General features: G+C 44.0%; 1 protein-coding gene across 4 annotated transcripts in view; it reads right to left on the bottom strand.

The window, feature by feature from the left end:
• Window positions 1-444: 444 nt before the first annotated feature.
• The window catches only part of LOC132389307 (zinc finger protein 234-like), a 39,022-nt gene continuing 22,183 nt past the window's right edge, over window positions 445-17,283 (bottom strand). For 2 of the 4 annotated variants that reach the window (XM_059961824.1, XM_059961825.1), the window contains exons 5-6: window positions 13,893-14,016; window positions 445-8,267 (exon numbers count right to left, since the gene is read on the bottom strand). In XM_059961824.1, the coding sequence (XP_059817807.1) occupies window positions 6,638-7,861 (1,224 nt within the window). In that variant the 5' untranslated portion in view covers window positions 7,862-8,267; window positions 13,893-14,016 and the 3' untranslated portion in view covers window positions 445-6,637. The remainder of the gene's footprint in view (window positions 8,268-13,892; window positions 14,017-17,283) is intronic. The other 2 variants (XM_059961826.1, XM_059961827.1) reach the window with 1 other exon arrangement.

Here is a 17,283-nt window from a genome sequence, read left to right as displayed (position 1 = left end):
TCTCTGCAACAGTGTGAGAGTGTGGGTTTCATACTGTACCTGTCAGTCTTTGCTACAGTGTGAAAACGTGTTATCATGGTCTTGTGAGTCTCTGATTCAATGTGCGCGGGTGTATTTTTTTTTCTCATTCTTATCCGCTGTTCCTCTGATCTGGTAAGTAGTCTTAAAGTAGATTCTGCATTCCCTAAGCTATTTTTAGAACAAGAGTCTGGAGTCTGGAGTTGGTTTATGTTAAAATTGTGACATACATCGTGAGCTATGAATGATGACATTTGTATGGAGCAGCACCTTCAACGACACTAAGTTAATTGGAAACAAATGCATTCGGCCCGACATCATTCTGCATGCTATTCGTGTCACAGTGCGGTCCGTTGACTCCTCATTTCAGTTAATTTCCTTTTTCCCGTATTCCAACGGACACCTTGATTTTTTTGTGATTTATTTTTTAATGAAGTTCATCAAACAAACATTTCCGTTACATGTATTTCAGACATTGTACATATATATCATATAATCATATATATCACAAATCTCCACAAAGTATTTATCTGAGGTATACACATAGAACAAGTGGAAAGAAAAAGCAAGCAAAATGAAAGAAGTATGTAAAAGTAGGGAGTGAATTTGTTTTTTTAGAACATATTCATCAATTTGTAAGAATCAAATCAGGCCTATGAGACATTATGTAGTTAAACCATTTTTTCCCAGTATGAATCTAATTGTTGCAGATTATGATTATCAGAAGCTTATATTGTCCATTGTAATTTCCATCCATGTATTTAAAGATATGGTGTGGAAAAATAAACATGTATCTGGGGTAAATATGGAATAACGTGGGGAATGTGGTGGATGGGTCGGGCAGCGTGTGAGGGACGAGGAGCAGAGTCACCGGTTCAGGAGGGAGACCCTCCACCCATCACCTGATCCCGTTTCCCGTTCATGATTTTCTGCAGATCTGCAGCATCTGCGGCTCACTGCTCTCGGTGTACGTGTAGCTTCACCTTTCACCCGTTCAGACAAGGCAGTGAGATCCGGATCTGTCACGTCCTCTCGTTGTGGGTGGACAATGTTTTTTTTCTCTCTGCAATAGCCTCTACATGTTTTATTCACTGTTTTGAGGTGCTGAAGTGCAGCCGATGTTTCTGGGTGTCTGACCCGTTTATGTGAGAGTTTAGCCTTTTCCATTTCTCTGAGCTTCTTATAAATGTTTAAAGTTTAGTTCAGCTTCACTTCAGAATTTCCAAAGCAACAACCCAATCAGTCAAATAGTACCACACAATTAAAAGTTTATTGCATTTACGCAATTAAAATAGTTTATTACAGGTACAACGGATTTCAAGTCATATGCCGGTGCTATTAAACCTGATTCAGATATTGATATGGGAGACCCACCACCGGTCACCTGATCGCAGTTACCACAGATCGCAATGTGAGATTGAAGCCTTTTCCATATATTTGCTTTCCACAGAAACGATAACAGTTCAGTTTCCTTCTGCGGTTCCAGAGCAGAAGCTCAGTCTGTCTAATATTTCCACAGAATTAAAATGGGGAATTAGTTTATTATCATCATGTACTGAGCTCCAGTGAGAATCTTGCCTGATGTACCATCCGCACAGATAGATACATTACAACTGTACATTGAGCTGATGTACAACAAAATAATCACTGTAACAAAGCATTGTGGCTGCAGAGAAAGTGCAGTGCAGATAGACATATGGTGCAGGGTCACGTCGAGTTACATTGTGAGGTCGAGTCTATTTTATCATTCATTTGGCTTATAACTGCAGACAGGAAGCCGACCTTCAGCCTGGTGTTACGCACTTTATGGCTTTTATATCTCTTCCCCGATGGGGGAGCGGGCTTGCAGCAAGGCTGTCCAGGTTATGAGGTTATTTGAGTACATGGCCTGCTTTTCCGAGGGAGGGCAAGTGTGGGAAGAGTCCATGGAGTGGAGGCTTGTTTCTCTGATGTTCTCTGCTCTCCAAAGTTCTCTGCAGTTCCTTGCAGTCATGGGCAGAGAAGTAGCCACATGAAAGTCGTGATTTATCGACATGGAGCTCAGAGACCTCGGCCTTCACCCTGCCTTGTGTCGCTGGATCCTGGACTTCCTGTCAAATCGCCAGCATGTTGGAAGAGTGGGCTCCATCTCCTCTGTTTCTCTGACCCTCAGCACACATAACCCACAGGGTTGTCTCTTTGGCCCCCTCCTTTACTTTCTGTGCACCCATGACTTGTGTTGACACCCACAGCTCCAATCTGCTAAGTAAATTTGCTGACAGCACTACATTGATTGGCCTACTCTCAAATACTGATAACAATCAATCAAATGCCTTCTGACAAGTCTCGGTCCAAACAAACTTTTCACACTTCTTCAGGAGATTGGTCAGAGGAAGAGCGATAGCAGCAAAGTTCTTACAGAACTTACGATAACATCCATCCATTCCCAGAAACCTTCTAAGAGCCTTCTTAGCAGTCAGAATAGGAACTTGAGAAATTGCCTGGACTTTTGCGCGAACAGGAGCCAACTTGCTTTGACCGACAACATAGCCAAGACAGGTCACACTGGCATGGCCAAATTCACTGTAAGGTTGTCCTAGGAAAGCCTGTCAAATAGCTTTTCTACTGCAGAGATATGCTCTTCCCAAGTGCCACTCCCTGTAACTAAAGTCATCAATATAGGTATCTGAGTGTTCTAACCCTCGAATTACAAAATAAATCATTCTCTGGGATGTTCATGGAGTATTTTTCCTTCCACAAGGCAAAACATTGTATTCATACAACCCAGATGGTGTCGCAAACGCAGAGATTTCTCTACCTCTGTCCGTCAATGGAACACACCAATACCCTTTCAACAGATCAATCTTTGTAAGAAATTAGCCTTTCCAGCCTTATCGATGCAATCATCCACTCTAGAGATAGGATAAGCATCTGTTTTTGCTACTGCATTTACCTTTCCATAATCAGTGCAAAATCTAACACTACCATCAGGTTTGGGCACAATAACGCAGGGTGACTCCAATCTCATTTTGAAGGCGTAATAATACCATTCTCCAGCATATACTCAATTCCCTGGTCAGCCAATTTACACCTTTCCATGTTCATGTGAAGTGGGTGTTGTTTAATCAGTTTGGCTTGACCAACATCTACATCATGTACTGCGACTGTTGTTTGCTTGGGAACATCGGGAAATGAATCTTTAAACTTCAGAATTAATTCCTTCAGCTGTTGTTGTTGCTTTGGCTGCAGATGAGACAACTTGTTAGCAATGTTTTCTGGAACAACCGAATTCATTAGCCTAACTGGTGCCATGTTTGGCTTCTGAAAAGTCTCGGACGAGTCAAGTGTTTCATTGTCAAGGTTGCCAGTTTCATTTGTTTTGATAACAACACCCACAGATGGTGCCTGCTTGTCAGAAAAGGCTTTATCATATTTATGTGTACCACCTGTGTTAGTTCAAGTCAGTTGGGTGTTTTAATAACATAATTCACATCATTAATTTGGGAGACTATTTCATACGGTGTATTGAATTTCACCTGAAGTGGATTCGTCAACATAAGGCAAGCACCTTATCTCCCATCTGGTATTTTCTTTCGGGAGTCCTGTTATCAAACCAACACTTCATTTTGTTTTGAGATATCTTTAAGTTTTGGCTCGCTAGACTACAGGCTTGTTGTAGTTTATTTTTGAACTTCAAAACATAGTCTAACGAGTTAACATCAATCCACCGTTCCTTTTAACAAGGTCAAAGGTCCCTCTGCGATCAAATACAAGTTCAAATGGAGTAAAGCCCAGTGATTCCTGTACTGACTCTCTTTCTGTGGACAAAAGCAAATGTATTCCTTCATCCCAGTCTTTTCCATTTTCAACACAATATGTCTTAATCATTGTTTTGAGGGTAGAATGAAATCAATCTAAAGCCCCTTTTGATTCTGTACGGTACGCAGATGATGCAATTTGTTTTGCTCCCAGTTCAGAAACTACCTGCTGGAATAATCCAGATGTAAAATTACATCCTTGATCAGACTGGATTTCTTTAGGCAAACCGAATAAACTGAAAATCTTGGTAAGAGCCTTCGCCACAGTTTTAGCTTTAATATTTCTGAGAGGTATTGCCTCTGGGAATCTGGATGAGGTACTCATAATAGTTAGCAGATACTGATGGTCAGCTTTAGTCTTTGGCAATGGGCCAACACAATCCACTACAACTTTGGAAAATGGTTAACCGAATACAGGTATAGGCCACTGGGGTGAGCTCAGTAGGTTTACCCACAACTTGACAAGTGCCTTTTGGAAACTCTTAGTCAGGGTAAACATAACTTTATGAGTTAAAGCAAACTGGTCTACTAATCCAGCAGATTCCTGCATAGTGGCAGCATCATTTCCATCTAAATACGTCTTTATGCCATCAGGGACGCGCCTTCTGAACTCTTCAATTAAAACCAACTCTTACAAGCTGTTAAAATAATCATTTACATGTTCAGATGTGCACCAGCGGTCAATGCACACAAATTTCTCATAGGCAAATTCCACATGTCTGGTTCACAGATTTCTTCAAATTTCTAAACTTTTGCCGGTCTGCTTCTGGGACCAACTCGTAAGCTTTGAGCAGAGCCTGTTTCACTGGGTCAGAATGTGTGGTGCGTGGCCATGTGGTTAAGGTGTTGAACTCGCGATCTGAAAGTCATGAATTTCAGCCTCAGCCGAGGCAGCGTGTGTGTTCTTGAGCAAAGCACTGAACCACACACAGCTCCTGCACATTTATAGCCCAGTAGCAATGATTGAGGCAGCATAAATAAATAAATAATAAGCTGCTTCAGCAACTGTCAAAGCAGAATAGGCTTGCTAAGTCTTTCCCTTAATTAGACTTTGTAAGAGAATTTTCTTTCTGCTTTTCTGCCTCTCCAGCCTGAATCTGTCTCTGTCTTTCCGGAGCCTCCATCTTTAATTGTTCTAACTTGTACTGGATCTCAAGCTCACTTGGTTTACTTTCAGGAAACTCCTCCTCCACTTTAAACACATGCTCAGATACATAATGTTCAGCTATTATCCTCTGCATCTGTGCAATCCTCATTGTCAATTTCACCTTAGCAAGTATTAACGTTTTAGCAATACTCAACAACTCAATCCTTCTGGTGTCCTCTAATGCCTGAGAGGTTCACACTTCCAGATATCTATCAACATCCATTGCTGCTAATTTTCCACACACAAATAAATCAAAAGGGATTTCCCCAATCAAATTGATATGAAATCAATCCTTAAATTTGTTCATATCCCAGATGCAGGCCCCATTTTGTTACAAACCCTAACGCTTTAGAAACGAACCAGCAGCATCAGACTACTCCCAGTAGCCACACATTTTAATTCCACGTCCCATTCCCATTCTGATATGTCTATCCATGGCCTCCTCTCCTGTCAAAATTAATCCAAACTCAGGTTGGAGGAACAACACCTTATATACCGGCTGGGTAGCCTCCAACCTGATGGGATGAACATTGACTTCTCTAACTTCCGTTAATGCCCCTCTTCCCCTTCTCACTCCATCACTGACATATTCAATTGTTTGCGTGTTTTCCATGTCTCTCTGGTGCTTCCCCCCACCTTTCTTTCTCCCGAGGTCTCCTGTCCAATGATCCTTTCCCATCTCCGGCTTTGCATCACTTTCGCCGATCACCTTTCCAGCTCATAGCTTCATCCCACCACCTCTGGTCTTCTCCTATCATTTCGCATGTCACCCTCCCCCCACTACTTTCATATCTCTTAGTATCTTTCCTTTCAGTTAGTCCTGACGAAGGGTCTTGGCCTGAAACATCAGCAGTTCTTCTCCTTATAGATACTGCCTGGCCTGCTGTGTTCCACGAGCATTTTTTGTGTGTGGTTTGAATTTCCAGCATCTGCAGATTTTCTCGTGAGTGTTATGTGTATAAATGTGTATAAATAAAATTCCCTAACTATTGAGCTCGGGGGAAACAAGGCTTGGAGTCTTGAGATGGTAAAGTATGAAAGTTCAGTTCAACTACAGAACAGGTGATGAGAGAGAGATATTTGTAATCCAGGGTAAATGTTGAGAGAAGGCAATTATGTCGTATTCCACAGGTTTCATGGTGGTAAAACAAGACCAACGGTCGCTGTAGATTTTATCTGTCATCCTTCCAAATCCACATTCTAATTATCATCCAAAGTGACTTGTCATAAGTGGTATTGTCTTCAAATGAATTACCACACCACAGCCAGGCAAGGGTTAACACATAAGTGGTCTCCGCAGGGTACCCCAAATCAGATCCACTGCTATGGATCAAATGAGGTGATAACCACACATTCAATGTATGGTGAATCAATAATTTGTCCACCCTTGTGGGCAAAGGAAAGTTCCAAACAGTGACCCTTGGCCACTAGTTCCCTGGTTTCGATTCTTGCCATTTTCCCTCCTTTGTCTCTGTCTGACTCTGAGTGTCAGTGTCCTCGGTTAAAACTAAACAAGCTGTGAGTGATGTAAACAAGCTGCAAGCCAGACTGATTTGCCTTCTTAATCACTCTGTCTCTTAAAATGAATGTCCACAGCAAACAAAACCTAGGGATTCATAACAACTGACTGGTGTCCCAGCAGATGGGATGACTGAGTGAATCTTTTCCCACATTCTCAGCAGGTGAATGGCTTCTCCCCAGTGTGAACTCGCTGATGTCTCTGTCGGCTGGATAAATGAGTGAATCTCTTCCCACAGACTGAGCAGGTGAATGGCCTCTCCCCAGTGTGAACTCGCTGATGACTCTGCAGGGTAGAAGAGTCAGCGAATCTCCTTCCACATTCTGAGCAGGTGAATTGCCTCTCCCCTGTGTGAATTTGCTGATGTTTCTGTAGGCTGGATAACTGAGTGAATCCCTTTCCACATTCTGAGCAGGTGAATGGCTTCTCCCTAGTATGCACATGCTGATGTCTCTGTAGGTTAGCTAACTGAGTGAATCCCATCCCACATTCTGAGCAGGTGAACGGCTTCTCCACAGTGTGAACTCGCTGATGTCTCTGTAGGGTGGATGACACAGTGAATGCTTTCTCATAGACTGCGCAGGTGAATGGCCTCTCCCCAGTGTGAACTCGCAGGTGATTCCGTAGGTTAGCTGACTTAATGAATCCCTTCCCACAGACTGAGCAGGTGAATGGCCTCTCCCCAGTGTGAACTCGCTGATGATCCAGTAGGGTGGATGATTCAGTGAATCTCTTCCCACAGATTGAGCAGGTGAACGGCCTCTCCCCAGTGTGAACTCGCTGATGTACCAGCAGGGTGGATGACTCAGTGAATCTCTTCCCACATTCTGAGCAGGTGAATGGCTTCTCCCCAGTGTGAACTCGCTGATGTCTCTGTAGGTTGGATGACTGAATGAATCCCTTCCCACAGACTGAGCAGGTGAACGGCTTCTCCCCAGTGTGAACTCGCAGGTGATTCTGTAGGTTAACTAACTGAATGAATCCCTTCCCACAGACTGAGCAGGTGAATGGCTTCTCCTCAGTGTGAACTCGCTGGTGACTCAGTAGGTTAGATAACTCAGTGAATCCCTTCCCACAGACTGAGCAGGTGAACGGCTTCTCCCCAGTGTGAACTCGCAGGTGATTCTGTAGGTTAGCTGACTGAGTGAATCCCTTCCCACAGACTGAGCAGGTGAACGGCTTCTCCCCAGTGTGAATTCGCAGGTGATTCTGTAGGTTAGCTAACTGAGTGAATCCCTTCCCACAGACTGAGCAGGTGAAAGGCTTCTCCCCAGTGTGAACTCGCTGGTGTACCAGTAGGGTAGATGACTGTGTAAATCCTTTCCCACAGACTGAGCAGGTGAATGGCTTCTCCCCAGTGTGACCACACTGGTGTGCCATTAGATCAGATGACTGAGTGAATCCTTTCCCAGATACTCAGCAGTCGACCAGCCTCTGCCCAGTGTGAACTGACTGGTGTGTCCACAGGTGGGATGACTGACTGAACCCCTTCTCACACACAGAACAGGTGAATGGCCTTGCCCAGTGTGAACTTGCTGATGTACCTTCAATTGTGATAACCAAGTGAATCCATTCCCACTGTCTGTGCAGGTGAAAGGCCCTTCTCCTGTGTAAATTACAGGTGTGCAAGTTGGTCAAATGACCGAGTGAATCCCTCCCCACAGTCTGAGCAGGAAGGGTGGTCAATTGGATCCCTTGTTCCACTTCTTAAATATCCAGACAGAGACAACAAAACTGGTGTGTCGTGTTTGAGATTCCTGGAGACGAATTCCTTCTCATTTTTAACCTGTAAAAAGATTTACAAAATCCATCAATGGGTGTAGGACAACATCTCAGATGAGATTACTTGAGTTGCCAAAGTTTGATCTGTTATCACACTGTTACAGTGAGGTATAACCCAAGCTGGAGAGAGAAATCATCTCCTGACCGGGCAGAGTGCTGGTATCTGGAATGACCATCAATTCTCTGATGTTCTTCCTGTCTCTATAAGAAAGGGGCATTTCTGCCACCTCCAATCTGTGACCTGGCTCAGTTTGACTCTCTCCATTGGTATTATTCCCTGTTCCCACTGAGCTGCATGGGTGCCTGGCCCCACAGTAACTGAAACACTCTCACACAAATAGCTTTTCTTGACATGCAGCAGGGGTTTTCTTTTATGTATTATTAACGTAATGTGCCACAGTTTTAACGCCATATAAAAAATTCCTGCTGAAATGACTGGTTGGTTCACACAGCTGTCAAAAGGGGTTAGAGTGAAATTTTGTATTATTTCAGGTTCCTGTCACAATCATAGAAAATTTATACACAGAAACAAGCCCTTTGGGCCATCTAGTTTGTGCTGAACTATTTAAACAGACAACTCCCACACCCTTACCATCCAGGTACCTACACGAACCTCTTAAGTGTTGAAATCGATCTCTCATGCACCACTTGTGCTGGCTGCTCATTCCACACCCGGATGACCGTCTGTGTGAAGAAGTTTCCCCTCATGTTCTCCTTAACATTTCGCCTTTCACCCTTAACCCATGGCCTCTGGTTGTCGTCCCACCCAATCTTCGTGGAAAAAGCCAGTTTGCATTAACACTACCTGTGCCTCTCTATCACAAACAAATCTCTCCTCAATCTTCTGCATTCCAAGGAATAAAGTCCTGATTTGTTCAATCTTTCCTTATAACCCAAATCCTCTAGACCTGGCAACATCCTTGTGAATTTTCTCTGAAATCTCTGAACTTCTTTTACATCTTTCCTGTAGGCAGGTGACCAAAACTGCACACAATACTTCAAATTAGGCCTCACCAAGGTCTTCAACATCCATCTATTGTTATCAGTACTTTGGTTCATGAAGGGCAATGGGCTGAAATCATTCTTTCCATCTCTATCTACCTGTGATATCACCTTCAGTGAACTAAGGACTTGTATTCCTTTGACCCTTTCTTCTACAACACTCCTCCGTGCCCGACCAGTCACTGTGAAAGACCTCCCTTGGTAGGTCATACCAAAGTGCAACAACTCAAACTGGTCTGCATTAAATTCCATTTACCATTTCTAAAACCATTTTCCCACCTGTTCCAGATCACACTGCAGGCCATGATAGTCTTCTTGCAGTCGACCAAACCCCCAGTCTTGTTGTCATCCACAAATTTGCTGATTCAGTTAACCACACTATCATCCAGATTACTGATATAGATGACAAAGAATAACAGATCCAGCACTGATTCCTGTGGCAAACACTAGTCACAGGCCTCCAGTCAGAGAGGCAACCATCTGCTACCACACTCTGGCTTATCCCAAAGACAGTGTCTCATCCAATTTACTGTATCATCTGGAATGCTGAGTGACTGAACCTTCTTGAGCAACCTCCCATATGAGACTTTGTCAAGTGCCTTGCTAACGTCCATGCAGACAACATCTACTGCCTTGCCTTCATCCACTTTCCCGATAACTTCCTCGAGAGACTCTATAAGATTGGCTGGAGCCATGCTGTCTATCCTTTATCAGTCCACAGCTATCCAAATACTTACAGTATATACCTGGTTCCTGCACACACATTCCAATAACGTTCCCAGTTCTGATGTCAAGCCCACCAACGTATAGATTCCTAGTTTATTTTTACAGTCTTTCTTGAACAGCAGAACAACATTGTCAGTCCTCCAATCCTCCAGTAGCTCACCTGTCACTAAGGATGATTTAAGTATCTGTGCGAAGGCCCCAATAATTTCTGCACTTGCCTTCTGCAGGGTCCTAGTGAACAACTTGTCAGGCCCTGGGGATTGATCCACACTAATTTGCCTCAAGACAGCAAACCCCTCCATCTCTGTAATCTGTACAGGGTCCATGAAGTTGACGCGGCTTTGCCTCACTTCTATAGACTATGTGCTCATCTCTTGAGTAAATACGGATGCAAAAAACCTCCCCAAGTCTAAGTTATCCCTTCATATGGATTACCATTCTGATCTTCCAGAGAATTAATTTTTTCCCTTGCAATCTGTTTGCTCGTAACATATCTGCAGAATCCCTGAGGATTCTTCTTCACCTTGTCTGCTGGGGCAACCTCATGGCTTCTCTTATTTCTTTTATAAGTGTTCACTTGAATTTCCTGTATTTCATAAGTACCCCATTTGTTCCTATCTGCCTGTACCTGGTATGCACCTCCTTTTTATTGATCTGGGCGATGAAAGCCAAAGGGGTGATAGATCTGCATGTTGGGGTTCGGGGTAAGAGGGGTTAAACTAAAGTTGCAGGGGAATGGGAGCCTGGATAACATAACAGATAGTGGAGAGTTTGTGGAGACAGTTGTTGTTCAGGCCTCAGACAAAGTCAGGAATGAAAAAGTTGAGCGTGGTGCAGTGAATATGCGGAGCCCTGTATATTTCAATACAAGGAGCAGCGTAGGAAAGTTGGATGTGTTCAGGGCATGATCAACACCTGGAATCAACACTAGGATCTGGCAACCTTGGATTCGGACAGGCTGCTTTATGGCAAAGGTGTGCTTGGTAAATGGGAGGCCTTCAAAACAAAATTTTGAAAGTAGTAAGCGGGTATGTCAGAATAAAAGGTAAAGACAGAAACTGTAGGGAAACTTGGATTGCAAGAGATATTGAGACCCTGGTAAAGCACAAAATGGAATTGCATAACAGGGATAGGCAATCAGTTTCTTATGGAGTATAAGAAATGCAAGAGAACACATAAGAAATCAATCAGGATGGCTAACAGATGGCATGAGGTTGCTGTCACAGAAAAGGTGAAGGATAATCCTCAGGGATTCTAGTGATAGATGAAGTGCAAAAAGATTGCAAGGCACAAAGGTGGTCCTCTGGAAGACTGGAATGGCAATCCACATGTGGAACCAAAGCAGACGGGGGAGATCTTAAATATTTCTCAAACTCTATTTACTCAGGAGATGGACAAAGGATCTATGGGAGTGTGGAAACGTGGCATTATCCATTTCAACCCTGGAAAAAAAAAACACTCTTCTGGCCACTCACACTCTCAATACCCCTCATCATTTTATACACCAAAAAATGTCTCTAAATATAAACAAGGAAATTATACATTGCACAATCTACTTTCCATGATTCAGTACATTTACACAGACAGGTGTGTAAAAAGGGCCGAACGAATACCAGGGACAAACAGGCCCAATTCACCACAACCACACACTGTTCCTGCTGCTACCGTCCAGGAAACGGTACCACAGCAAAATGAGCAACAGGCTCCGGGACATCATCTTCCAACAGGCCATCAGAATGATTAATTCATGCTGATACAATTGCATTTCGATGTTATATTGACTGTCCTATGTGCAAACTATCTATATAAATTACACATTGCACATTTATATGGAGATGTAAGGTAAATATTTCTACTCTTCATGTTTATGAAGTATGTATCTAATAAAGTCAATTCAATTCACACTCTCCACTATCTGTCTGTCATTCTGGCTCCCATTCCCCCTACAACTTATTTTAACCACATCACCCTCTCCCCTGCTCACTACCACTAGCAAGCCTTACCACCAGAATATTTGTCCCCTCTTGTTCTGTTCCTCTAATTAATGAATCCCCTATCAGCCCTTTGACTTTCCTCTGCCAGGTAATTCCCCCCAACAGTTTCTAAAGTGGTCCACCTGTTGTTGTGGGGGATGGCCACTAGAGTACTCTGCAATGCCTATTTAACCTCATTCCCCTTCCTGATTCTCATCCAGTTTCCTGTGTCCTGCACCTTGGGAGTAACTCACCTCTCTTCATGTCATATCTGTCAACCACTCCAACTACTGGATGATCTGGAATTCAGCCATTTCAAGTTGCAGCTCATTGAAGTGCAGGGTTACAAGCTGCACATCTTGTAGGTGAGGGCATCAAGGACATTGGAGGTCTCCCCTCCTTCCCTCTAATACCCCTCTAATTTGTAATAATCTCCCCTCTAATTTGTAATAATTGGTTCCACTGCAGAGTCGCTAAGTCATGCATGGGCAAACTACGTCCCGGGGGCCTCCGGCCCGCAGAAATTGATGAAATTATATTAATAAACCTTGTTAACGTTTTTCCCCGCAATTCTGGTGTTTTCCCAATAGATGACGCACTCTATATACATTTGGGGCGACCCATTTCCTGGCACATCCGAACCGGCTCACAATTAGCCAGCGTTCCGGCTAAGGGAGATAGCCTGCAGGGATTTGCGAGCACAGAGCTTTGGAGCCTCTGTGCAGGAGGGCAGGTTTAGGGAGGCTTAGAAGTGAGGCTGGGGATTTCGAATAAAGTTTTTTTCTTCGACTGCAGTTACCGACTCTGTGTCGTAATTTTAGCGCTGCATGTAGCACACCGCTACACATTGACTTTGTTGAGGTGCAGCATATTACTCCACATTTGCGCTTTACTCTTTGTTCGGCTCGACCTATTTGTGTGAACAGGCATTCAGCGTCATGAACATCAACAAAGCCAGCCACAGCTCCAAGTTAACTGACCAACACCTCAGATCCATCCTGAGAATCGCAACAACAAAACTAAATCTAGACTTTGATGTGCTGGCTAAAAAGGGAGACCAACAACACTGTTCCCACTGAAATTAAACATAAGTTTCTTCATTGTGTTATATAAAAAATGCATTTGAAAATATTTTTTTCAATAAGCCTTACATGTTACATGTCATTTCTGTTAAGTGATGGACCTTAGTAGTGCGCAGGTGCATGTACGTTCTCAAAATAAAAAATGTGCTCCAGATCAAATAACGCGCTCCGCATACTGGCTGGTTGTTGTTGAGTTTTGGCACAGGGGACAATTGAATAAGAAGGAGCAGGACAAGTTGATGATAATATCTTGAAGGATAACAGAATTTTCTGTGCTTTAAAATATTAACTGTTACTATTTAAAAAAGCTGTATTTTATTCATTTAATTTTCAGTGTTTTAAAAGTCATTTCAATAAATAGCTAAATACTATGGGACTTCTCTTATGAGGTGTATTACCAAAACACTCCGTCCATCTGCTCCTGGTCCGGCCCCCCTGTCAAATTTTAGAACCTTTGTGGCCCACAAGTCAAAAAGTTTGCCCACCCCTGAGGTAGAGGAAGCAACACGCACAAAATACTGGAGGAGCTCAGCAGGCCACGCAGCATCTATGGAAAAGAGTACTAATGCCGATTTTCTCAACTGCTGATGTAAAAGAATGTGTTCCCTTTCTCCGAGTTCCTAATCCTTACATTCAGATAGCTGGAGCTCAGCTCTGTCTGAGAGATCCATCGGTTCCCATTCACTCAGCAGCCGGTAGCTCCCCGGGGCTCGTGTACGGATCGTGGGGCTGAGAGAGAGGGAAGAGGGCAGGACTGTCCCGGGATTGCGGATCACGGTGTCCGGATTTCACAAGAATCGTCCCGAAGTCGCTGTTTAAGATTAACCCATGGAGAATCGCTCTTACCTGCAACCGACATTTTCAAAGCCTTGTGTACTGCGCGCATGCGTGAAACTCAGGGACTTCCTCAGCCTGACGCCTGCGCATTTGATCGGCGCTTCAGCACCGGCGAAATTCTTAACGCAGGGCCCTATGGGTAATCAAGGTGCCATTAAACCTTTCTGCAAGCACAGGTTCAATGTCCATACCTCATTTTTTTTTATCGTGAGTATAGAAAAAAATTTGCCGCTGTTTTAACGCAGAGAGCGGCTCCCATAAACAATATACTCAATATCAACGTGTATCTAATGCCAATGTAAAATGCTGATATAAAACATAGGAGATTCTGCAGTTGCTGGAAATACAGAGACGCACACACACAATACGCTGGAGGAACTCTGCAATTCAGAGAGCAACTAAGCAGCGGAGTACACAGGCTAGGCATGCGGAAGGGGCTCTGTCTAAACGTTTTCTATGTATTGCTCTCCAAAATTTCTGCCTGATCTGTTGATTTCCACCTGTGTTTTGCTGAAATTAACCACCTTTTTTTTCGATCAACCAGTTTCCAAATGCTTCTAATCTTTCACTTTTAACCACATCGTGCTGGTCTTATTCGTCCTCCTCCTCTGGAACCCATCTCTCTCTGGAGCCCCGACTCAGTCTGGCAAATCTTCGGTTTCTGACTCTGCATCATCGAAGATTAACTCGCTATTCTGCTGTCAGACTTTAGAGGTGCATTGTGTTACGAGACCGCAGGTTCGTTTACTGTGAGTGTCGCTTTAAGTGGCTGAGTGAGGCGGGGCTGTGACGTCAGACACATGCTGCGGCAGCCTGAGGGAGCGGGAGCGGGAGAGGGAGAGGGGGACAAGCTGTTGGAACTTCAGCGTGTGACTGCTATGGGATGCAACTCTTCCTTGCCCAAAAGGTTGGGTTGATCTGATCATCGGCACGCAGTGCACAACGGATGTGTGCCTGTCACTTCGTATCATCCATATGTGTGGATTTTCTGGAGCATCCTGTGGTATCTGTTTTGTTGGCCCTTACGTGGAATCGGGGTGTTCTGTGGTAACCACTTGAAGACGATATTCCTGTCACTGTCACCTGGTGATATTTCGAAGAGGATTTCGGAACTAATCGACGGATAAGATCTTCGGCGACTGTTATTTCGTTTACACAGCGCGGAATATGTGTTGAATTCTTCGTAATTGCTTTCTCTCTACATTTTCGTGTTGATTTACAAATCTCTCCTCTCACTCACTTATTCCGTGGATTACTGAACTTTTCCACTTTACCATCTGAAGACTTTAAGCATGGTTTCTCAAGCTTGATAGTTTGGGAGCTATATATACGCATTACACGGTTAAATTCTGTTTATTTCCTTTAATCTTTTATATTCGGAGTAGATACTGTTACGTACCCCGTGACGGGTCAAAGAACCAGCAGAAATAGAAAACACCGTGGAGTCTGGTATTGCTGTAAACTAATGCTGTTTATCAGTAACTACGCGGTACAGCAATATAAATGCAGATATATCAAACAGGTTAGCAATGATTATATGTGTCTTCACGCCTCGGGGTGAATGGATACCGTCTTACGGTGATGAGTGAAGTTCAGTTCAGTTCGTGGGATTGAGTCGAGTAGTGACGGAGAGAGACAGAGGGACGGTTTGAGTCTTCAGGTAAGCTGACGCCGTCGATAGTCCCGTCGTCCTCCGAAATCCTTTGGAAGTCACCGACTGTGACCACTACAAACGTGACCGTTCTTCTGTGGTGGAGTTATTAACCCAGGCGAGGGTTGGACACACGAATATCTCCCCACCGGTCACAGCCTTTTCACACTGCTAGTGCCACTGATCGATCATCCAAAACCCACCTTTTTCTGTGAACACAGCAAAGCTCATTCAGTGTCCAAAACCATGTGTCTGGAGGTCTACCAGCGGACCTCCTACTTATCTCATTGTGCTGAGCCCCAGCTGTCCATCAAACAGTTCCTCCCTTCTCTCTCTGTAAGAACACAGATGCTGACAGTGTCCTTGTAAAAGTGTAAACATGCTTGCAGAGAAACCATAACACCATCTCTGAGCAGTCTTTCTCTCTCTGTCTCCCCCCCCCCCCCCCTCTCTCCAACAAGGTGATCGGTGTTGAACAACAACTCCCACTCTCTTTTCAAAAAACACAGTTCATAGGGGTAATTCAGGACCCCGTTACAATACTAATAAAGATATTGGTTATAACATGGAAGCCAGACTCCATTAGTGATCTGTTGCTGCTGGTACGTAACAATTGCAACATCCCAGCTGTCTGAGGCACAGTCCTTTCAAATTGGGGAAAATGACCCAAAACGTTGAAAAGAGCTGGGAAGAATGAGTTTAACCAATTTCGTCCGGAGCCCTGAAGAACGACACAACCACATTGAGCTCATCGTCTTGTTCAGCCCGGAGAAAATCATGCAGGAGATTCATGCAGGTGTATTAGATGATGAGAGGCATTGGTCGTGTGGATAGTCAGTGGCTTTTTCCCAGGGCTGAAACGGCTAACACGAGGGGGAATAGGTTTAAGCTGCTTGGAAGTAGGTACAGAGGAGATATCAGAGCTAAGTTTTTTAAGCAAAGAGTGGTGGGTGTGTGGAATGCACTGGCAGCAACAGTGATAGAGCCGGATACAATAGGGTCTCTTAAGAGACACTTAGTTAGGCACATGGAGCTTAGGAAAATAGAGGGCAATGCGGCAGGGTTTTTTCTAAGCAGTTTCTAGAGTACGTTACATGGTCGGCACAACATTGTGGGCCAAAGCGTCTGTGTTGTGTTGTAGATTTCTATGATTCTATGAAATTAAAGGGAAATCTGTTATGAGTGAACAGATCTGATGGAGAATCAGGTGAAGAGTTAACCATCGCCCCCCCCCCCCCCCCGAGAAACACGAACTAATACTGTTGCTATGCTGCCCATGAGAAAGAGACGAAAAACAGGCAAGAACATTTGCTACTGATAAGAGAGGGGAGGAAGTCTGTTGATTTACTGTATTATGACTTCTGCAAGGGTTATTTTGCTCATAAACATTCCTCAGTGGACTGAAGGGGTGGCCTGATTTGATGGACTCAGTCATTTTGGAATGATGGATAGCTGAGTCCCCGTGAGTAGGGATAAAAGACAGGTCTGGAGAGACACCCTTCAGACATACCAGTGGACACTGAATGAGTTTTGGAACCAACAAGGAAAGGTGGGGGCTTCGGAGACCGAACCCGGAAGTCGTTCATTAAGGCTATCAGTGTAAAAGCAGGAGCGCTGGGGACGTGTGTGTGTCCACTCATGCCAGAGTGACGAGTCCTCCACAGAAGAACGCTCTGGCTGAAGACCAGAGGGGTCATAACTGCATGACCACAACGGTAGGACGGATTAAGAAAGCAAAGGAAGGTCTCT

Source organism: Hypanus sabinus, unplaced genomic scaffold (genome assembly GCF_030144855.1).
Source record: "Hypanus sabinus isolate sHypSab1 unplaced genomic scaffold, sHypSab1.hap1 scaffold_53, whole genome shotgun sequence".
Classification (NCBI taxonomy): Eukaryota; Metazoa; Chordata; class Chondrichthyes; order Myliobatiformes; family Dasyatidae; genus Hypanus; species Hypanus sabinus.
The sequence above is the reverse complement of the archived record's forward strand: the minus strand, read 5'-3'. Positions and strand labels throughout refer to the sequence as shown.